Source organism: Arctopsyche grandis, chromosome 13 (genome assembly GCF_051622035.1).
Source record: "Arctopsyche grandis isolate Sample6627 chromosome 13, ASM5162203v2, whole genome shotgun sequence".
Lineage (NCBI taxonomy): Eukaryota > Metazoa > Arthropoda > Insecta > Trichoptera > Hydropsychidae > Arctopsyche > Arctopsyche grandis.
Window position 1 is genome coordinate 8,793,834 of NC_135367.1, and position 25,442 is coordinate 8,819,275.

Sequence of the window (25,442 nt, forward strand, 5' to 3'; positions counted from 1 at the left end):
GCTATAAGCCATATATTAATACGTGATTATTACATAATTCGAAATTATACACGACATCTATGGTCAAACATTGCAAAGTGCACTACAAATATCGTATATAATACAATCAATAAACATACAACAATACGAATTTTTATACGATAATCATCCACAGAGACATCTATAGAGAGAAACCCGGAGAACCTTGAGATATAACGGAATAACTTAAGATTTTGCGAGAGAAATGGGGAGGGAAAGCCAATTTTGCAGGAAGCGTTTCAATGAAAATCAGAAATATTGGCAAACTGATGATGAAACTGAAACTAATGACCTGATCACAATCCAAGGTCTAGCCAGCAGCAACCAGTGTAACTCGAACTTTAACCACACTGACCACAGCAAGATATGCTAACCACTAGTATATGCTGCTGGTTAATTTAATTAATATAATGAATCAGTATTATTATTCAATGTATTCCAATGTTAAAATTTTGATAAAAGCACTTGTTCCGAAACAATGAAAAAAATCAGCATGTGTCTGCGAATTAATGGCGTACCAGTTTCCTTCCATTACACTTACAGTGTTTACTTGCTAACTAAATAAGTATACAATTTTCTTCTAGGCAAAAAATTCGGTAACGCATTATAAAGTAGTGTCATATGGTAAGGTTATGTGAAAAAATTTTCAATGTAAACCATCGAAACAATGTGTCAAAATTACATTCATTACAAACCACTCACGCAACGAATTAGTACGTTTAGACGAGGCGATTAGATTTCAATTTGAAAAAGTATATCACAAACACCAAACAATGCACTTGCCAAAATTTCCCACACAGTTTAATTACGAATTGCAATCGTATTAAGACGACGACAACCGTGATAAAAAAAATGCCAACTTACGACATTACGTGTATTAACAATTGCACAAATGATTTACGGCGCATTCAATCGACATCGAATTGCATGTCAAGTATGAGAAACACAATACATATGTATTTATATATCGAGCTTCAAAATTCACACAAGGGTCACGACAAATGCAAATAGATTTCGCAGACGTCAAATTTGAAAGGCGTTCAAAGGTCGACACATTGCAAAATTGTAAGGAATAACATTAATAAGTACTAGCTGATGTTTCTCGGAAAAAGTTTGGGTACTACAAAATAAACTAAAAAAATTCAAAGTTCCTAAATTGAATATTGTATAAACCTGTTCAGCGTTGTTCACGCGTTTTTGTATGGGGGCCCTCCAAAACCGGGCTCCGAGCCTTTTCGAACCCATGCTATATTTTAGGATACCATATGATATAACGAGTTTGACATTCTTAATGCGAATTCTATAATTCCAGATTCCGAGCCCTTTTAAAACCAGTATACGATTTAATTCAGGATACCATGAAATACAATTTGGCGTTTTAGTTCCCAGGCTCCAAGGATTTTTGAAACCAGTTTATGATCAGATTTAGGATTACATATGTACATATGCTAGATAGTACATATGCAAAATTCGGTAGTCTTTGAAAAACTGTAGATTTGCACAGCAGACAAGATACAAAATCCATCTCATCCCATACATTTTTTCTAATTTTATCCGCTCATCTTCCTTGCAGCCTTCCTTTACATTCTCTCGGGTACCATTTCAACGCTTCTCTTCTGTCGTCTATTCTTCTAGTTACGTGACCCACCCATTGTAATTTCAATCTCCTCACTCTCCAGTATATATACTAGTTAGTTACTAATAATTATCTAAAGTCTTGTTTACAATTTTACTTAACGTTTCTGTTTTGAGCAACTCTCATACATCTCATCCCATACATTTTTTCTAATTTCATCCACCCACCTTCCTTGCGGCCTTCCTGTACCATTTCAGTACCTTCTCTCGGGTACCATTTTAGCGCTTTTCTTGTTCATCTCAAGTATATTCTTCTAGAAACATGACCGAACCATTTCCATTTCAATCTCTTCACTATCCCCATATCTACTTATATATAACATAAATACTTCTAATTATCTGAAGTCTTTACTTAATGTTTCTGTTTTGAGCATCATCTCATTTCATACATTATTTAATTTTATCCTCCTATCTCTCTTGTGGCCTTCATTGCACCCTTTTACATTCTATCGAATACCATTCGAACACTTTTTTCTAAAACAACAAAGACGGATTTAAACCAATTTCAAGTCCTCCAATATCCGTTAACCCAAGTAATGTGTCCTTTATTCTCGTTTTTTCACCCGGCAAGGCTGTCTTCTATGTGCTAATTTTCTCCGAACGACTCGGAAACGTTGATATCATTCGGTAACGGTGAATTTTACGAGAATATAAAAATGCAAAGACGATCCGGCCGGTCGGTATACCCACATGCAACAGGTTTCTCTCGGTCGCGACTTCAAATCGGAATCGCATCGTGCAAAACGACTATGCAGACTCGCACTCGGGTTAAAAAAAAGTCGGATTAGTGGCATCGGAAGGTGTGTTCGGGACCAGGTATTGACTCACGAGGCCCTCAGGCTCCGAACAAGTCAGAACAAGTCGAGATGCCCCTACTTTTATACGTGTGTGTGTACGATTTGATAAATAAGACGCGCTTTCGTTCAACGGCCTCCGGCTAACAGACGTTCACACGATCTTTTGTACGTACGTTTTTTTTCGTTTGCACAAATCGGCGACAAATGTGCCATTCCTGTGACGTTTCCTATGTCTAATTTTATTTTCAGATGATGAGTAATGACGTAGCATATGCATTGACGCAATTTGATGACAGTCCTACATATCACATATGACATGACAAAGAGCAGCATTTTAAAGATGGCAATTCATTAGACAAATAATTCTTCAAAATGATATTTCAGCTAAGTGTTTTTCAATTTGAAGTTTTTTTGATTTATATTGCTTTGCCCGTTTATATTTCAACGGGTGGTTTTGGAAAGAAATTGATTTGAATTTTAAGTTAAAACTGATAGCTTTTGTAAAGTAGGTATATTGCCAAAGTTATTAATGAGCTTTGATATAATGTGAAAATAGGAACAAAAAAGATAAAATATGTAGATACATGCGAACACGATTGGTATTTTTAATTTGTTAATTAAATATGAAAAAGCAATTAAGGCGTATCTAAATTAGGTACAATTTCAATCAAAAACAGAATCTTGACCTATATTTCGATACCCACGCATTTAAAGCTGTATTGTATACATCTTAGAAGAATAAAATCTACAAGTCATGTTTAAAACAATATACATATAATGTATAATGTATTATTGTACATTTTTTTTTGTAATATTATTTACAAAAAATGTGTCAAATCTAATCAAAAAATATGTGTCAAATTAAAAGAGGTTATTTTTAATGACTAGCCTATTTACACCTAGACGTGTGTTTTTAGTCAAGTGGAATTATATTATAGAACTCAACTGAAATATTTAAAGTATGTAAAATACAAATTGTTAAAACATTTAAATGATTCATTTTCAATGCAACATTTGAAAACGTATCGAATCAAATTCCAATGTTGGCATCATTGAAATCGCATACCAAAAGTGGAGCATTCATTTCGAATAACCAAAATGAGGTTAGGCCGTAAAAAAATACACAATAGGATGTGTAAATTCGACTATTTATAATATAGGTATAATAGTTTACAATGCATGTTAGAACTTATCGATAAAAGAGAAACATTCTAACACGATTATGTATGCAAGATAAGTGGTGTCGCATGTTCGAACGCGTCCGAGATAATACGTTGGCTAAATTTCAATGTGCATTAATTAAACTTTGACATTTGGATATGTGTATTAAAAATGTGGGTCAATAACAAATATGCATTCTATGTACGTACTGCGGTCGTGCAAAATGCACTCAACATATCCACAGGTGAACGCACCGCAACACACTACTGGCGGAAAGTGGCTGTCACCTGCTTTTTATAGGCACTAGTCCCCTTTTTTGGCCGAAAGAAGTCAACGAAGCGGCACGTGTATATGTATGTATATGTGTAGAAAAAATTTTCGAAAAAAATTACACGTAACAATTTTGAAGTTGTCACACCCACACTACGAATGGCTGGCGGGGTTATCACTTCTGAATGCTAATGTGTAATTTTTTTACGAAATATTAAATACTAGACTCATTAAATGTTTTTTTCAAAAGAGTCGTTTTTACACAGCCCGGCCATGTAAGGATACTGTAATAATAATTGCCAAATGGTAAATAAATGTATTGCGTAAAATGATGACGGGGAGGGATGATAATATGTTGGTGATATCATGCATATATTACATTTGCGATTTGTTTATGTTATGCATGTGAGAAGTTAAATATATGTACATACATGCATGTGTAGTAATATAATTGACTAGTCATATTGTTTAATATTCTCATTGCGAGTTTGGTGTTGAATGAAAAAGAACTTTGGAATTGAATGAATGAAGAACGAAGTGAATATAAGAAGCATAAAACTGTAAAGGTACAGAAACAAAGGCATGCATTTTAGATAGTTTTGCACATACGAAAAAAAACACTCGCACGCCTAATCTATGCCATCACGATTCTTTGCAAAACTCACCCGTGGATTGTTTTCTGTGATATTGACAAACATATGTATATATGTAGTTTTGACATTGATTACTAAATTTGAAGAAATGTAGGAGAAACTTGTCAAAATAATAAGGTCGAAATAAGAATGACCTGAAGGAACGCCCTTCCCAGCTGGAAACCAAGAGCACGTGCATGGCGTACGATTCAGTGTGTTTGCACCTTAAATGTACAGACACAAAGTGGTACGCGGCACGTGTTTTTGTTAATTGCTTTGCACGTGCAAAAAAACGCTAGTACGCCTAATCTATGCCATTACGATCCATGTCAAAACCCATGCCATGGAGTGTTTTCGGTGATATGTCATCATTTTGTTGACATGGGTTTAGCGATGATTCCCATATTTTAAGAAATTTAGGAGAAAAATTAAGATTCGCCAAACCACAGCTGAAAACCACGAGCACGTCCCATGTCGCACTTTTCAGTGTATTATTACCGTTTAAGTCGTAAATCATTGGCAATATACATAGTATGAGTATACGCTAACTAAATATACTTCTAATATTCCAACAAAATTGTTAGCCTAATCTTATCATAGAACAATGGACGAAACAAACTGATTAAATACTTGAGATTAATATTATGAATCGCTTTTACAATATTTTGAAGATGTTTCCTTGATACTGAGCTAGTAATAAAAAAGATGGATATTTTCAGTGAATCAACTGGTAAGGAACTTAACTCCTTCATAAAAGTATATTCATGAATGTATAGTGAAACGACACGAAGTTTGTATCTTTGTCTAATGCACGGTTGATAATTTGGTATACAATATGAAGATATGCAATTTTTCATCTTCTTATTATTATAATCTTCTATCTAATGGTAGAAGCAGATACGTCAGTAATGGGGGGACACAACTTATGTGAGCAAGCTGTGCTAGGTCTATTGACTTACCTTTTGCGATTATAGTAACAAGTGAATATTGTTGTATGAAACTAACTAGGTCTAGATCGTTTCGCTTTGTGCTTTTCGACCATTCTACTTCTATGTTTTCGACAGATCATCTCGTGTCGTGTCGCTCACTTCATTGTCCATTCGATCTTAAGTTTTGGTATACGTATGTATGTGGAGCAAAATCTGAATTCAGTCTACGTATTACTAATTTGTTTTGTGAAAACTTCATACTATTTCTAATCAAGATATCCAATAAAAAATTCCAAATCTGAATAGTGTTCTCTACCATCTGATACTTTCAAATACATCTCATTTATAAGAATAACTGTGTTTAGTGGACCACGCAGCACAATCAAATCATTTGACAGGCCGTCACACAAAAACGCAAAGATACGCGACACATCATGATCAACGTGTCCGATACCTTTTTGAATCCCTTACACATGACAATGACGAATAACTATTTATCTCAAAGTCGTCCTTTGAAGCGTGTGAAAGGAACGAGAATCGATCACAATAAGACGACATCTCGGAGGTATGTGCGAACCGCCATTCAACGACCCCGTGAGACCAGTTAGGAAACGGCACGCATTAATTAAGGAGAACACTCGAACGTACATACATATATGCAATGAACTCAAACGATGACCTTTTTGTTTTTTTTTAGTATTTTTTACTTCATTCGGTCTTCAGTTTAACGAGTTGAATAAATAAATTGAGACGATTCGTACGCGAGCCGTATATGGTAGTCCACCTGCTGAGGTCGTATGGACCAGCCCACGGGTTCGTTCCTAGTGGTTAACTGGTAACAAAGAAGTGTACCAACCACTTCTGTAAAAAGAGACGACGACCTTCACGAGGGAATACACTACGTCTAACTAATGTGGGGTAATGCCCTTAACCAAACGGATCCCACACAGCTGGGTCTGATACTCGAAAAACACACGAGCACGAACAGCTCGAGGGGACCCTTCGAAAACCCTTGGTTTTTTTACATTTGGTGGGTATCGCGTGATCGACATAAGTGTGATTTGATTACGGAACAGTGTGGACACGACTTGGAATCGTTTTCATCGAATGTAAACATCGTTATCTCGATTTGAAGACTGGGCAATAAGTAGTAGTAGTAGTAGTTAGAAATGCTATTGTAAGGTTTGAACTTTGTACAGGTGTTGTTTTATAGTTGGCGCGGAGATCGGCGTTCAAAGTACGATTTGAAGACCCAATTTGATAAATTGAATCATTGCACTTTGATATCGTGAACTTTGACGCGACTCTAATGAGATGTGAAGAACATAGTCGTTAATTTTGACGATCTGGGTACAAATTTTAAAATTAAAATGAAATAGCACTATTAGACAGAAATATGTATCTAATGAATTTTTAGCACAAATACGACTTGTTGTTAATTGAGTGGAAGAATAAGAGGAAGAGGCGGATCTTCTGTTTTGTATTATAATTGTAGCTTTTCATGCTCCATATAGGTTGAGATAGATAGCATCGTTGGAAATCTAAGAGAATTCAAAGTAAAATGTGTTAATTAAAATGTTTACTTAAAGTACTCTCCGTAGACATTTAAGACAAATTTGAGAAAACGTTTTGTTTAAGCAAAGGAATCAACAGAAGAAGCGAACTGTCTTCACAATTAGTAGACTCGTAGTAGCAAACTATGTAGTAGGTATGTAATAGGTTGTATAATTATATACTAGACTAGATGTTTCATCTTTATGCAAAGTCAAATTTGAACGGTTTGATGTAATTATTATTGAAGATGTAAATATCGTAAGAAACGATCATAAAGATTGCCGCTCCATCACTTACATATGTATATTCAGATGCAAAAAACTACTCAAACCCTATCTAGATATATAAAAACAACATGCAAATGACATAAGTTTATTCCCATCGCATTAAATAAAGAACTAGTGGATGCAACGTAGATAGATAATCATCAGTGAAACCATCTTACGATGACTTTCGTGCCCTACCAACAGTTTTTATAGCCGCATTGGAAAATTAAAAACGACAGTCAACTTTTACAAACTCGAATATGTAATAATAAAATATGCAAATGAGCCGATCCAGTACACAAAGTAGATGCGTTTTAACTGAATCTCCCGGAACGATCTGTTGACGGTGCAATAAAATATCGTTGTTATAGCGTGATGATATCTAAAAAATAACACGAGAACATAATCGATTATGGACTAAAATTTGATTTGATCTCGTACGTGTGGGGATGAGGCTGTAATAGTCCTGGCGAGGGTATCCTCGAAGACATTATCTCATTTGGACAACAATGATCAGGTGGGCCAGGTGAGCACCGGGTCCAGTTTTTCCGTCACGACCGACCGGTTTCAGGAAAGTAGGATACGACGTAATTATCGTTGTAAATGCGGTTGTTGCATGTCCGTATTAAACGTATTTATAGTACCTTTAATACCGAGAGGGTCCTTCCATGTCGAATTTACACCTGTCGATTGTCGAGCTTTCGCACAGGTGAAAGAAAAAGGTGTAAACGGCGTTTGTGTTAATCTTGATCGGTCTCGAGATTTCCTATTGTAATAAATTTTGCCCGGTTCTGTATTCGAGGCACGTACCTCTCGAGAAATGTCGAGACGATAATATGCTCGTATATAACTGAGACGCCTCTAATACAATGAATCATACAATATTCACAATCTACCGGGAATTGCGTCTGGAATATTAAAGAAAAAAATGGGTTTGGTCATTAGAAGATTGTATATTTGCATAATAAAGAATCAAACTTATGAACAATTAAGGAAATATGATAATATCTCCATAGAAGAGATATGTAGATTCAAACCTTTGACGATTTTTTTTAGAAAATTGATGTTTTTGAAATGAAATACTTAATATGGAGTCAAGTTTCGTATAAATAATTTAAATTTTGTACGGTTTTTGCTACTAGTATAATACATCATGGGAACTTTAGGTAGTTTCTAATGATAGCCTATCAGGAAGTTCCTGAATGTTTCATTCAATATTATGATGATTTATTGCAACGGCAGAAGGGATTCAGGTAAAAAGGATATTGAGGTATACAAAATTTACGTCGGGAAGACAAAGCCTTAAAAATTATTGCTAACGATCTTGGAAGACCAAATAGGGTACGATTTCAACGAGAGACAGGTTTCTCGAGGATTTTTTGGAAATAAGACTGCAATCTGTCAACACAATTTTTAAAAGAAGACCGTTAAATGAGTTTTATCATAAAAGAGTCGTGAAAGGGGGTAGAAAGCCATGTTTGGATAGCTAGATGTCATCGCATAAGATTCTGATGTATTTTTTAATGATTAAACCTCTCTGGCTTTATTAACTTACTTCAATGTAAGCTAACTCTTGTATGTCGGTAATATATCAAAGCAACCTGAAGAGTGGAAGTGGTTCAAAATCAGATCACAATATTTTGACTAACAGAGTGAAGCTAATAAAAAGCTTGTAAAATTAACTACATACATATATAGGTATAAAATGGATTTAAGCAAAGTATAGAAATGTTTATAAAAGGAAATACAAGGATGAAAGGTAGTAGTTGATTGAACTATTGGGTGAGATATGTAGTCAGAAAAATTTATAGCAGTTGGATAAAGGAACTAAGAAGTGCAATGGTATCGAAGAGGATACAAAAGTGAGTGGATCATGATCTAAATAAAATGTGTGAAACATGTTAGATAAATTTTGTATAAGATTGTCAGGAATATAAGAGAACGTATTAAGAAGTATGTATGCATAATAGTTGCAAAATCAAGTTTGAACCAATCTACAGTCAATGGACTATCAGGAGTACCAAAAATCAAACACTACCACTTCTGTCGACAGAAAGATCATTATCAAAATCAAAACCCATAACGAACAGTCACAATAAAAAGGGCAACGACGACAACAGCTGTTGCCTAGGTACATACTACATATGTTTACAGGCTCAACACCTGGTTGAGCACCGCTGACTTTTATACTCGTTGCTTTATTTTGGTAATATTAAAGGGCCTGGCGATGCGATGGAAGTCGAGCTCCCACGGTAGGTAGTCCAGGAAGGTTGCATTTTAATAATATTATACACACGAGAGTATCGTATATTGAAAACGAGAGACATCGAACGCCCGAGGGCCGGATATTATACCAGCCGTATATCAAAAAGAAAAAAATCAACACAAAAAAATTAAAACGACTCCGAAACCAAAACTGGTGATTCTTCACCAATCGAATGGCACATTAATATATTTTAAATTAAATTACATTATTATTCAAACCGTGCGTACGAACGGAGGACGATGACCGTAATCAATCGTATAAATGCGGGTTGACGAAGACCCGTGTTTTCGAGTCGTACCCAAAGGTATCATCAGCGTTTATCCTACGATAATTTATGAAGGTCCTCCTCGGTACAACTAATAATTGCTCAGGTGAGGTGTAACGATGTTAAAGTGGAGTAGATAGATGGACAGATAGTGCGTTGCCGTGAGGGGTATTGTCCGTCTAATTTGTACACCTGTGATGCTCGTGAAGGATCACCGGGTCACGTCGTCAGGAATAAATGCACTTGTGCACCATCAAAATGATGATGGTTGCATTAGTTTTATAAATCGACTTTGGTGTGATGAGTGTTGTTAAGTGTACCCAGTTTAAGATAAGGATATGTATGTACATATATACCTGTGGGCTTAGCTCTAGGCTTGATGATCAAAATTGCTGGGTACAAATCAAGCAGTCATTACAGATTTACGTATGCGGGAAAAGGAGGCGATGATTTCAGCAAAAATCATCACAATTCAAACAAATTTTCCTATTCTACAATATAAGATGTGTTCATATGAAGCTTTTTGTATGTTCAGAAATATGAGGGCAAATCAAAATGTAAAGGAAATCAAGTGACAAAAGTATACTATTATATAAATCGTAGGTAGCGTGTTATTGTGGGTTGCGATTTAAAATGAATGGCAATGGAAAGTTTATACATCTTCATTTTTTTGACGTGGATAGTCTTGAATATTTTACGTAATTAATGTTTTTTTTTTTACGACTTTGGACATTGTAAAAAATACCTAGGCGATTCCAAGTATGTACATATTTTATACAACACCTGCTGATTAATTTATCATAATGAAATTTAGTAAAAAAATAAATAAAAAATGGCATATTGATCCAAATTTGCGTTACTGTATGTATATGGGTGTGTATTAATTTTGCTGTTTTTTTATTACAAATACATTTTAAGTAGTCTTTTATATCAAATTTAAATCAAATCATGCTAATTATAAACAACTACATACATACATATGTACATACCGAGCTTAGAAAGTGAAAACTTCCACACATTTCCAAACAGTTTCACCGAAACAGCCCGTCAATCAAACGAGTCGTTAATTTTTCACTTATCCAATTCAAATGTACATTCAAATGAATTCGATCGATACGAATCGTGTACAGGTTGCGTACCACATTACATACATTTCAACTTGTATGTAGAGTAAGTAGCCCGCGGATACGAAACGTTATAAAACTAGGTACGTGCATAATATACACACAAGATGTATGTTAAAATAAAACCAACTATCCTACGTATATAATAGAGGTGTATTACATATGTAGAGGTCCATCGCCGAAGGAGTCTCGACCGATGACGATAATTATAAAGCAATTTTCCAAACACCTGACAGTCCTCGTTAATTCCACACCCGACTTTAAACGAGTTCACACACTATTAAAATGCGAGACAGTCGATCTGCCCACGCTATACTAGGAGATCTATTACGCGGTTGAATTATCCGTCTTTTAAGATATGTATGTGAAAATTAAAGAAGCCACTGGAAGGCAATAATAATATGTCTTTGTCTGGCTGGGAACGCGTCCACCCACGGTCTTCTGCGAAAATTATGCTAGATTAAAAAAATATATATAGTCAAAATGACCGATAGACACTTACGAAAGTTTGTCAAAGCCACTTACATTATCGGAATCGATTAATAAAGCCTTTCTTCCGTTGAAATATGGAATTGCAGAGGCGGTCTTGTCTATTCGTACATTAAACGATGTAGCAATCTGAATAAAAATTCCACTATTTCTAAACAGCGTCTAAACACACTTTTAATTATACGAAAGTATAGATAAGATTCGATTATGCTACACGCATTCCAGTACGAAAATATCTACTCTGCGCTCTTAAATGTATGGACCAGGGCTTTCTAAACATATTTATAAGAAGTTAAAGCATGTCTACTGATTCTGAATTTTTTTTTCGAATATACAGATAAGGAAAACACCAGTGAAATGATTCAGAAAGGCAATAAAACTTCAACCAGTCAGCAGACTTATGAAGAAAACATCAGTTGATATTCTTGAGGCATTCATTATGCAGGGTTAAAAACGATCGATTTGAGTAAAAAATAAGCAATTTCAAGAAAATATTAGACAAAACTAGATAAATTGCAAATATAGAATCTTAGATAAATATTTTTGAGGAATTCTAGGACATTTCATCGCACGACCATTTCATCGCGGGGACAACTCGCTGACAGATTGCATGGAACTATTTTTTTAATTATACTATACGGCAATAATAAAATTCGAACAAAATATACATAGGGAGAATTTATTGTTTTGTTAATAAAAGAAAGCTGGAAATGTTGAAGACATGTTTGCGGCTTTATATAGGACCATTATTTAAGTAGAATAAGAAAGTGGACAAGATAGTCACCATCAACTTTTAATATGGATACGAAACCTAAGCTTTAAATAAAATAATTTTAAATAAAATTAAATCGAGAATGTTACATGAAGGGAATGAATGGTTCCCGGAAAAATGCACTGAATAGTGGCGCAGGTTCGATAAATCCTAATTTTCAAAGTCGCTCAATAAGAAAATACGCAATAAAATTCCATAAAAAAGGGTTCATAATATAAAAATACCCGTTGACGCTTTTGGTGGAATTCAATTGCGTTAGTTCTTGAGTGTATTTGAAAGTTTGTATGTCTCGAGAGTGCGGCTACCTTGAGTGCATTTATCCGATCACCGAAGGGAATTATGCTTGAAAAAATGGAATAAAATATAGTCGATCATTTTTATTAGTAATACACATGTACATTTATCTCATATTTACCATTATTCAATGCTTTTCTTCTTTGTTTATATATTTTTTTCATTTTTATTATTAATCTTTAGAAACTTTTTTGGTGTCAATGTTATATATGTTTGTTTTTTTTTATTATTAAATAAATAGTTGAGCGAGTAAAAAGGCTAAAGAAGTACCCAATGGTATCCAAGAGTATGTTGACGAAAGAAATATTCGAAAAAAACGTAGTATATAATATATGTACAATATAAAAGTTGAGCAAGATATGCATTGATAGAAGAGGCGTTCATCCAGTATGGATGGTGAAAGGTGAAACGATTACAAGTCGTACGGTTGAAAATCACTGGCCTAAACGGCAAGTAATGTGGAAATTTCAAGACTTTATTCAGTCCGAATGAATGCACAAGATCTCAATGAATACCTCGTGAATTTACATGGGAAAATTCCTCAAAGGTCGCCGCCATTCAAAACGTAGGCGACTGCTGGTGATGATGATGGCCGGTGATAATGTTGGCGTTGTCCAGACGGACACACAATTGAACTTGACACGTCCAAAGTCGTTTAGAATCACATTTTTTTATATTTATTATTATATATCTTACGTTTAATTATTGCAAGTGGGCGACGAGAAGTTTTCCCAGAGTCGTAAAACGCGGAATGTGACGAACGGTATAATGTAAATGGGATTGGAGAAATACGTACATACATATTACGTGCAAAGAGACTTTTGAATGAAGAAAAACGTGTACATTTTACACACTGTGATGCGTGAAATTTGGCAAAATTTTGTAAATATAGTAAAATAGGTATAACTGAATACTTCCCTATACATAGCAAGCTTACATTTTCGTTTACAGCAGAGAGGTTCAAATCGACAATTGCACGATAAAAGTACATTCTATATGGAAACATTCATATGTTCCGTAATATGTACGTGGCGTATACGTTAAAGCAGCAGCCGACACGATCTATTCATATTAAAAAGCAGTACATGTCATCGTAAAGTAACAAGCAAGGCCACTGTGGAAATATTCAAGCGCAACGTGACGTCATAGAAGTGAGTGCACGTGTACTAACGAAAGTGCGCATGCGCATATGAATATTTTCGGAAGTCATTTTGTCGATGCAAGCAATATTGCGCCGTATCGTCTCTTTCTGCAATGTATATGTAATCCGGTTTTGCCTTGCACTTACTTAAAACAATTATGAACGTACCGAAAACGGACGGTGCTGTATAGTATGAATAGATGTAGTCTTATCCGCGCCGAGCTGTTGACGTACAGTGCTGGATAATATAAACGGCCCTTAAAGTGGAAGGCGAATCTTTCGTAGTGTATAATTGTAAAACAAATCTACGAACACATTAGGATTTTATTTTGTTGTGAATGAAAGCCTCGTGTGTTGGTAGAGAAGCTATTAATTGCTTGCTGAGCAACTACGACAGACAAATTGCCACTTTTATATGCTGATTTGTCTGCAGACAAACTTCTGTGAATACATGCAGTCATTTATATCACACTACAATAAATACTTAAATATAATATGTGTAATTAAAACGTATAGTGAAACGTCCGTGAAAATTTTCATAGTACAGTGTTTACAGCTCGTAAAAATTTCAATATATTTTTATTCACATATCGTTTTTTATGTTAAAAAAAAACTCACAGAACCTTTTATGCAAATTGCTACAGTTTTATGTATGTAGGTTTTATTTAACCAGCAGATATTAACGTTGAAATTATGTAATTCAAATACCAGCAGCGTGAACTAGTGGTTAGCATATAATGCTTTGAACAAAATGGTCACGGGTTCAAATCCCACTGATTTGTGCTGGCCAGACCTTAGATTTGTGAATCTGATCCGATCAGATTTATCTGATTTCCATTGAAACGGTTCCAATAAATTAGCAAAATTACCCATTTTCTCGCCAATCTCAAGTTTGCAGCAATTTCGGATTTCGCTGAATTGTATAAAATGCTGCAAATTTACAAATGTGACCATAGATGTCTCTGTGGATATTAATTTATATGTATTTTCTTTGTATGATAGCACTTGTATCAAATGTACATTGTTTCTGTCCAGGAAGGCGCATTGAGCCCTTCTGGTATAAATTTAAAAAACTTAAATTTAAATTAATATTAAATAAAATTGTACTAATGTCTAATCGTAGACAGGATAAGTAATAATGTAAAGAATAGCGATAAAAAGCGTAGATTAGTTAGAATAGATATACGTAAGTAGTTTCTCAAATAATCCAAACACATCAAATATACACTTATCGCAATCGTCGAGTGCGAAAAAAATAAATTTTATTTACACTTGATCGCTTTTATTTAATCAAACATTGACACAGAGCAGCACTCGGGTCGCTGATAGACACGGAGCTTACCTCATTCGCATTTCAGACTTTTAATAATATATTTCTAGTAAAGTAGCTTTCACCGAATGTCCGTCCGGTGGGCACGAGAAATAGACATAAAAATAAATAAAAAAATAACAACAGTGATAATGACCGACCTTGAATTTAAAATGTCGTTACGTTTACGTCACGGCCTTTCGAACGTGCACTGTTTATTGCCGAGATAGCCGTTACGAATCCACGACAACGCATATTCAACTTTAATAAAAATATGCAAGTTATTAAGCAGGCATTTTTTCCTCGATCTGAAAAAATGTTTAAAGAAGGCCATGTCTCGAGGGTAAATGCCGATATGCGTACGTGAATATGACTGATAATTTTCCGCTTTCACCCATTCGATTCAACGGACCACTTGCCCGTTGCTAATATCGCAACAATGCGATTGCGAGAATGCACCAAACCGTTAAAGTGCATCGGCCTATACTTCTATGGATGTAGAGAGGCGCAGGCGAAAGACCTGGAAGATTATATATACATATATATACGTATGTAGTAATCGTTTGCAAAAAGTAAAGACGGATTCAAGAAGCTGAAAATGCTAATGAACGAGATTGACTTCTATTGAGATGGTATCGCAAATTAGCGCCGAGTATCCCATAGTGCTTCTCACGCGTCTGTAGACGGTTCAAAGTCATAAAAAAAATGTTTGGCTTTTATTAAGAGTTTCAAACTTTGACATTATGCTGGAATACACCGAGGAAATGACTGTCAAGTTCGATGTAGTAACTACATTGTAGCTACAGGTTTCCTGATTTGAAGATGGTTTCGTTTTGATGCGGAAAACTTCAAAGAACAACTGTATATTGATTTAGATGGCTTTTAAGAGTATTTAGTTCAAATATGTAATATATACACAAGGTATTGGCAACGGGACGTTAGCCAAGGGCGCGAGAGTTTGAAGGCGTGTACTTTCTTACGATGAAAAATGCAATATGAAATTCAAGTAATAAGACTTGAATAAGATTTATAAAACACAAGCTATACGCATATTTCTGTCAATGCCAGCGACAATTAAAGAAGTTAAATAATCAAAAATTATTTGAGATCTGTCAAGATCGCAATGTTGATTTAAGCATTTTGTTAAATCAGTGAGTGATTTTAAATTTGACTATATCATTAATGAGTTTGCTAATTTAAAAGCGAGAAAAATCTATAGATGCGTTTTTTTTTATTAACATTTAATTTTTTTAATATAAAATAATAATTAGATTAAATAATTTAAAAATAGAAAATGATCACTGGATCAGTAGCTACGAGAACATGCAATAAAAACAATAATAACCAATTAAAATCAATTGATCATTCGAAAAATCGGAAGACAAGTAAGCGATTTGTCTGTTGTACACATATGTAGGTTTTTTTAAAACCAACAACCTTCCACCCAAAAATAAGACTTAATGTTCAAAGATTCAAAATTGTTATAGTGAAATTATAATAAAGTACGATGTGTATAACATGATTCCGAAAACGAATTTGACATAATAATTTTTCGTTCAACAAAAAGATACTTAGAAACGAAGACAAAGTCGACAAATTTCTACGTGAATTTCTCACCTTTACATTGCACTAAATTCACTAGATTTCAACTATTATGACTAGAGGTAGGATAGTCACAGTGCTATCCATTGTTGTAAATCCTTTGTAAAAAAGGTTCAGCAAACCTTTAACAATGCATTTACAACCTTTGAACAATACGCGGCACCTTCTGGGTCCGGTAACTAATTATGACTAAAGCCCGGACTCTGAGGGGGCTGTTTATTGTTCAAATGTCGTAAATGCATTGTCAAAGGTTTGCCGAACCTTTTTTACAAAGGATTTACAACAATTGAACAATAAACACTTCCGGTCCTACCTCTAATTATGACGGTACTCATATATGTATTTACAAGTAGTACTTACGTACTTCATGAATACCAAGTGTAACTTTATCCGTATAATTTGACAGTTTTGTATGTTGATGATTTTAGACACACTCTTTTAGCTGTAATCACTAATGATCTTAAACTTTCAATTTTCACAGCATGTAATGCTCCAAGTTTTAAATTGATGCAATCAACATATGTACATACACGTCAATAGGGCAACTTCTGTATGGCCCGAGCTTTGGGCTATGGTCACGAATGAAAAGTGAAAATCGACACAATGAAAGTAGCCCGATGTGGAAAAGAGTGACACTTGTTACAATTGAACCGATCGAATGACGAAACAATGTGCAAAAAGCTTTTCGTGTTTCGACCTGCGCGTCCATTCGAGAACTACTAGCGTAGTACAAGGAACGGGTTGCCAGTTATGCAAGAATGCGAAATGTTGTGCAAGAATTTCACCGTTGGATAACCGAGGCCATCGTCGATCGTTTCGTCCACTACTTCCTTCAAGGATCTATCTACCAAGAGTAGATTCTATTCGACAGATCGATACGAATCACAGACCGATAAAGCGTGACCCAAGCAACGATAATAATTCAAAGCCACACAATTCAATTGATCTTATTACTATTCGAATTTGATCAGATTCATAATTTGAAGTGAGCTCTATCTATCCCGCGCGCACCTTCTTCCACTCTGGCGCTCGTCTTCGGGTTTATTTTTATAGATATCTCTCCTGCGGCTACTCGAGCTGGTTAACATCAGTTTGTTTACATAATATAGTCAGATCTAAATTTAAAAGAAACGAGATGTGTCCGCTCTCGGTGGGTCAGTGAACGCCAATCATTCCCGCAATGCGTAATCTAAACTAAAATTATAACGGCGCAAATACACATTACGTATATCCAAAGTGCAAACAATTAATATTTACTTGTGAGTTTTGCACGATAAATCCATTACTGTTACTGTTTGGGTTGTCTATTATTGTGTTTATAAAAGGCTTAGTGTGGAAACGAACGAAATGCCTAGATACTCAGGTATCGAAATGATTCAATGGGTACTGGTTGATTTTGTAATACTGGAAAAATTCTACGAGAGATAATAAAGTTTAATTTATGCCAGGTATTCGTGCTTGGAAATCATCGTAACTGTTTAAACGGAAATGGATGGGATAAGTACAAGAAGATAGTCGTAAATATTTAAAAGCCGAATTTAAAGTTTGCAAGGCAGATGTCGAAACATAGGACACTTTATAATAATGCAATTTTAATTAATAATATACTTAATGTATCTTATTCAAATACATTTAGAAAATAAGTAGATAGTCGGTGAATTAAGAAAATCTATTAATTAAGCTGATGTTTTGAGTTTTGTTTAATGATTTTGACGTGAAAAAAAACAGTGTGTTATCTGCGATTTAAAATAATCAAACATTTTTAATTTTAATCGTTATTTTATATGTAGATATTGTATGCACGTTGTAATGATAAAATCATTTAGTTTTCTATTAAATAAATGATAATTTTATCAAATTTTCTTTTTAATTAATTTAAGGTAAACGTAACGACATAAGTTATATTTGAAAGTGACATACGTCCACTTTTCTTCTTTTCGAGAAATATTTCGCAAAACATTAAATTTAATGTTTTGCGTTTAACAAAATATATTATTTTAAAATCATGGTGGTCGCTAAAACTATTTATTCTGCTTTTCCGAGATTTTGAACATGTCGAATTAAAAGAAATGATAGCTATTTATGAATTAAGTCAAAGAAAAATGGTGTTTTTGGAACTGAAAATTGGACACTTTCAAATATAACGGCTCATATCTTTATATCATAAAAGTGATTTCAACTTAATATAAATCACAAGGTCTTTTTTATAAAATTTTTCGATCAATGAATTGCTTTTTTATTCAATAACAGTGTTTTATATATATGTATGTGGATAATGTAGAAGAAATTTTCTCAAAATCAACCTTAGATTTGTCTATTTTTAAGTTAAACCAAATGCCATTATTTATCACGGTCATTTGTCGGTTGAAATTCGGGGTCCGTTGATCGCCAAAGGGCAATAAATACATCGGTTAAAATATCACACATTACAACATTCTTTGACAAATTACAAAACACACTAAAAGGACCACTCAATCGCTATATAATCACAGTCGACTAATGGCCCGTATAAAAGTGATAATGGAAGCGCATTCTGAGTATACATATAAAACGGTATCCATAGCGTAACATCATAAAGATCTGTACCGGATAGACGAGATGAGTCACGAGATAATAGAGTCACCTGCGATTTAGCATAATTCAAATTGTGCAATCGGAAAAATCTCAACAGAATCGAACAAACAAGGAACGGTAAGAAAAAACCTGTAAATATTAACGGCCGTATCGACCACACGTCATTGTCGAAATATGCGAACGGCGAAACAAAAAAAAAACGAACCCAACGTTCGATCACTCGATAACCGTCATTTCATAGAAATTTCACTCTGTCTAGCGTATTTGTGTACGTTTGAAAGACGATTTGGCATCAATTGAAGTCATCGCAATGCGTGTTGAAGGAATGCGTGTGCAATTCAATCCTTTCACACGGTCACGAGAAGCAAATCGCTGACTTGCCATACAAATTAGCCGATACGAGTAGGCGTCGTCGACATTGTCGGGAAAGTTTAGCAACGTTTTGACATCATCGAGTGCAAAATAAATTATTATAATAATAATAAATTTAAAATAAAATACATAGATATAAATCACACCTTCTTCGACGCGAAATTCTAAAATGGCACACGTTCAAAGAACAGCGAATCAAAAGAGCGAGATCGGAATAACCGTTAAGTGATCCTGTGACATATATTTTATTTACCTGTCCGACGACAATGTGACTGATTATGCGGTTAACGGAAATGCGAATAAATTCGCAGGAAAAGGTTTTCGATCCAGGTGAGTGTGAATCGCATATGATTGATAGACAAAACTAATACTATACGGTCTAAATATTATATACAGTGTGCTGGAAATATGCAATATATCACTTCTATACGAGCCTACAAAAGTTGTGTTTGTATCAAATTTCAAACTGTCATCGTAAAAGTAATTGTATGATTCTGATTTGTGTGGGCTAAAAATTGCTCAATTGAGTCAGATTGAAACATTCAGATTTAGAGCTTCTAAAATAATGATAATATTTATATGTGAGCCGCTATAATTGAAAGTGGAATAAGTCCACTTGTATTCCTTTCGAGAAATATTCCGCAAAACATTAACCCTTTGGCATGGTGTTTATGTTTTGCGTTTGACAATATTTAAAAAAATGGTGGCCTATAATACGTTTATCCTGCTTTTCCGAGATTCTAGACACAACGAATTAAAATAACTGATAACAATTTGTGAATTAAGTCAAACAGATAGATAGTGTTTTTGGAACTGAAAATCGGACACGTTCAATATAACAGCTCATATCTTTTATATCATATAAAAGTGGTTCCAACTCAATACAAATATCATTTATAGTTCTTATTTATAAAATTTGTATATCAATGAGTTGCATTTATATTCAATAACGAGGTATTATATGTACATATACAGATAATATAAATTATAATGAAAATTGAACTTAAATATAACAGATCATGAAATGAAATAATAAATCTAATGCAAACTTTAGAACAATTTTACATTTTTAATGGAGTCTATATCGCTTAATTTTAAGCCAATTCAATTAAAAACACTGATTTTATCTTGTCATTCACAAAAGCGTGTCTGTATTATTTTTTCCGGATCTAAAGAGTACTAAGAAATAATTCGCAGAACCAAAGTTAAAGCGCGCCGACATGTCATATATGTATGTAAGTATAATACATAACAACACATGGAATGTTTGCTTGTGATTATGATGTCTTATATACATAAACTAGACTTTAATTTTAGATCATGATTCATAATTATCAGTACGTACTGTAGGAATTGAGACTTGAATTAAATTTGATGTGAATTTTCCTTGTGAAAATGTGAGGAATCGGAATGCTTACGATTTGGCTGATCTCCGTAATGGGAATCGGCGAAACGCTCTTCTGATCGGGGGATGATGACTGTCTCGTGATGGAAGAAGCACTGGGGGTGGGTGAGGAACCCGCCCCTAAGCTGGGTTGCATGTTGATGACGCTCTCCTTGGAAGTCCTGTTCGGAGACAGCCTCGAGGGGAAACTGAGCGTTTTGGTCCATTGTGACAGGCTGCGCACCATCCTGTCTCGTTTGCGATTCACTTTGGAGAAAATGTTGGTTCGCGAACAGCTCGAGATCAGCTGTCGAAAGGTCTGGTTTTGGGTACTATTCAATTTGGAAGAACGAAACAAGCACACGACTGCCACCGATGGCCGAACGCACCACAATGAACCAGCTCTGCTACGCTCGACTAGTACCACCACCACTGACACTGTGGAGAGAGAGGGACATGGAACACTCGACAACAACACGTGCTGCGGCTGCACCCTGATCTCGACTAGGGTCGAAACAGGGCTGTAGACTCGTTAACAAAAAAACATGACTCAGACTCCGAAATTTTCCCACAATCCGACTAGGATTTCGATTTCAAAAATTGAAAATTTTTCCCATTGGGCTAATTTTTCAATATCCCTGGAGTACTAATACAGAAAGCATATACTATGTATTGTGTAACATAGCTAATCATAAATCATTAATTTTTAATTAAACTTTTTTTTCAATATATTGTTTTTTTATACAGTTTTTTTACACTTTAATTTAAATTTAATTTAATTTAAAGTGTAAAAAAACTGTATAGTTTTTTTACACTTTAAATTAAATTGTTTGCAAATGAAATTCAACCGTTTGCAAATCGAATTCAAGCTTTTCTAAATTAAATTCAACCTTTTGAAAATCAAATTAAACCTTTTTTAGAAATTGTATTAAAACTTAAAAATTAATGAAATTAATTAATTAAATAACTTTTTGCAAATGAAATTCAATCTTTTGCGAATCAAATTCAACCTTTTTATTACTAACCTCTTCTTAGTTCACAAACGATTTGGTCGTGTTTCGGAAGTTTCGGATCTGATCCGATCGTTTTAAAACTGTCATTTTGTTCGGTTTGGTTATCAATATAAGTGGAAATGACGTCCGCCATTATTACAAGCCTCTTCTATATATCACTTTGATAACGATTCAGTATCTACTCCATACAGTCTTCCGATCGTTTTGAAACTTTGAATTCAAGCTTCTGTAAATTAAATTCAACCTTTTGCAAATCAAATTCAACCTTTTTATTACTAACCTCTTCTTAGTTCACAAACGATTTGGTCGTGTTTCGGAAGTTTCGGATCTGATCCGATCGTTTTCAAACTGTCATTTTGTTCGGTTTGGTTATCAATATAAGTGGAAATGACGTCCGCCATTATTACAAGCCTCTTCTATATATCACTTTGATAACGATTCAGTATCTACTCCATACAGTCTTCCGATCGTTTTGAAACTTTGAATTCAAGCTTCTGTAAATTAAATTCAACCTTTTGCAAATCAAATTCAACCTTTTTATTACTAACCTCTTCTTAGTTCACAAACGATTTAGTCGTGTTTCGGAAGTTTCGGATCTGATCCGATCGTTTTCAAACTTTGTTATTTTGCTCGGTTTGGTTATCAATTTAAAATTGCCACATTTAATACTGAAAATAAATAAACTCCAAACAACCAAATCCACAATACGCTATTTGCATCGATTTTTAACTTAATATTATGCAATTATGTGTCTGTATATGTATGTAGTTAATTCGCAATAAAATAGTTTCCAGCAAAAAAATTTAAAATTTACTGGTATTTACCGATGGTGAATTTTTTCCGATTTATACCAGTATTGCAATCCCTAGTAAGTATTAGTTAGGCTAGTAAACGAAACTTATGATAAAAACACACTCAAAAGTGCTGCACGGCAAGCCTATGTATGTATGTACGTCAAATCCTATATGTATATATATATATATATATATTAAAACTTTTATTCCAGAAAATGACATAAATATTTCTGTACAAATACATAATATGAAATTTGACAGGCCTAGAAATTATTTGGATATTGTATCTGTTTAATCATCTTCTTTATATATAATATAAGCCATTGTCATTTATTAGGACAAGACACTGAAATATATGCTTTCTCCATTTTCTTAATTAAAACAGAAAATAATGTTATTAAATATTTAAATTTAATGTGTGACATTTATCACCGTCGAAATTCGCCTTGTTTGATTATTTTTAATGTATTATGAACGTAATTCTGTAAAAAGAGTCGAATACATATGAATAATATGTTGAATATTTGCTCAAATGGGTTGGATCCGTTTTGTAGAATATAAATTTTATATGGAGGGCCAAAATGTTTAATAACAAAAGCTCTTACATTCATATATTATATTTCAATGAAAAGTAGATCAAACTTGAATTCGATATCACTTTCGTGAGTTGTTTACTGTTTTCGGACAAATATGTATTCATTCTCATGTTTATGATTGTTTATTATTATTGCCACCGATTTGTTTCCGAAGAGAGTGTATATTTTCACTTATGAACGTATAACAATTTAATTGCAATCCGTACGAAACTACATCAACGTTTTTTGCTTCACTTTTTTCGAGCTTGCATGGAATCAGTTTATAATAAAAATTAAAATATCAAACAGAACAGTTTCACAACGCGTTAAAAAAACATTTTATTTGTGGGTTCAAAAACGGTAGTGGCTTTATTTTTATGGGTCAATTTTATTACTTTATAACCCCTCTATATAGCATGCGTTTGGAAAGTTCGAAAGATAAACATTCACGCCCGTCTGCAACCATCAGTTGCATCACACGCATCCTAAAAGTCATTAAAAAAATCATTAAAAATCATGCTAAAAACGCATATTTGTCCCCGTCAAAGCGTAATTCGTAATTGACACACTCAAACCGGTAAGTCAGTTTTTCTCATCGTTACGTCACTTAATTAAATGACGAAACGATGGGAAAAACTTCGGAATTTTTACGATACATTTTAATCGTACGTTCAAATTGATTACTTATTTATGTGTGCAACGACAATTTTTGAACTTTGAAATGTTCCCATCGATAAGCTAATCCCTTCGGATAGTTTTTATTCAGAATTTGTGACAACCATTAAATAAATACATCTGTTAGTACCTATTGAGGGTCAGACTAGCAGCTGCAACGGTTGCATCCTTCCCCGAGTCTTCCTACCCTTTTTTTTCTATCACAACCTCTTTGTAAGAGTAGTTCTACTATTTACGAGCAAATTACCAGTTTTTTTAGGACGTTCAACATTTGTTCGAATTCAAAAGTGCCACTTCGTTCCGACGTACCCGAATCCGTTCATTGTTTTCAATTGAATATTGCACTTATGCAATTGTGGATCGACAAATTCAGGATATAGTACGCAAGTACACATTCATTATATCCATTTGTATGTACATATAATACATACGTAAATGTACATATTGTTAATATATTATGCGGTATTTGTTAGTCACGAACAGATTCGATTCGACTGAGTGACATCATTACTCAAGTATGGTCGAATCGTAATTTCGTTTCCTTTTCATGTAAAATACATTTCGTCTCTCAGCTGTTGAATTAACACATTCGTGTCCGGTGGTTTATCGACGTTGTAAACGTAGGGTGTTTTTTGCCGATCCAGAACTGGCGTAATTGTATTTTGGGAAGGCAACGAAAACCTACTCCTCCCTTTTAATATTCCCCTCATTTATTGAGGGTGGGTTTTCAAACTCTTGGGACGTGACTTTTTGCGACAATATTTCACCAACTGACGATCGGAGATTTTCAAACTTTGCAATGTCCATATTTAACTGAAATTAATTGGTTTCAAATGCAAATTTTGCATACCATTAGGTACGATTTAACAAAATGTTCACCTGAGACATACTTAAGCGATACAACTAGAACATTGCGATTTATTAGCTAATTATTATTATTATTAGTTTATTTTATTATTTATTATTTAGTAGATTAGATTATTATTTATTACTTAATTATTATTATAGAGTAGTTTATTATTTAGTAGATTAGAAAAGAGTAATGTAGTTTGTATTGCTTGCTATACGTAGTGTCAACCATTTTCATAGATCCGATGTACTAATTGACCGGAACTTATTGAAGCATGCAATTTAAGAACGATTCTACTATATTGTAGTCTCAATTCAAATACTATATAATTAGATATTAATCAATTATAATGCCCTTACGAATCAATTGAGTTTAAGGGAAGTTTTTTCTAATAGGATTAAAGATTTACATTTTTTATGTTAAGGTTTATATTTTGAAAAAAAGGACTAAAGCGCATTTTAATGCTCATAGTACGTATTTGAATATGAAAAGATTCTATAGACTCTAGCACAGTTAAGAACCCTAAAATTATATGACAATACGCATACACATTCAGGTTAAATGGGTCAGATAGATCTTTTGTTGCAAGACCTTTCAGTTACGAATAAATGCTTGTAAACTATTCTTACATATGTAAGTAAAAAAATAATCAGCACTATTTGAAAAATGATGCTTCAAAGT

At 34.0% G+C, this 25,442-nt stretch overlaps 1 protein-coding gene across 7 annotated transcripts in view; it reads right to left on the reverse strand.

Annotated features, from left to right (window-relative positions):
- Positions 1–25,442, reverse strand: part of Traf4 (TNF receptor associated factor 4) — a 121,028-nt gene that overhangs the window by 12,734 nt on the left and 82,852 nt on the right. The window contains exon 1 of one of the 7 annotated variants that reach the window (XM_077444411.1): positions 20,889–21,307. The exons of 5 other annotated variants lie outside the window; for them this stretch is intronic. In XM_077444411.1, the coding sequence (XP_077300537.1) occupies positions 20,889–21,101 (213 nt within the window). In that variant the 5' untranslated portion in view covers positions 21,102–21,307. Of the gene's footprint in view, positions 1–20,888; positions 21,308–25,442 lie in introns of those variants that run through there. One more of the 7 variants, XM_077444410.1, reaches the window with a different exon arrangement.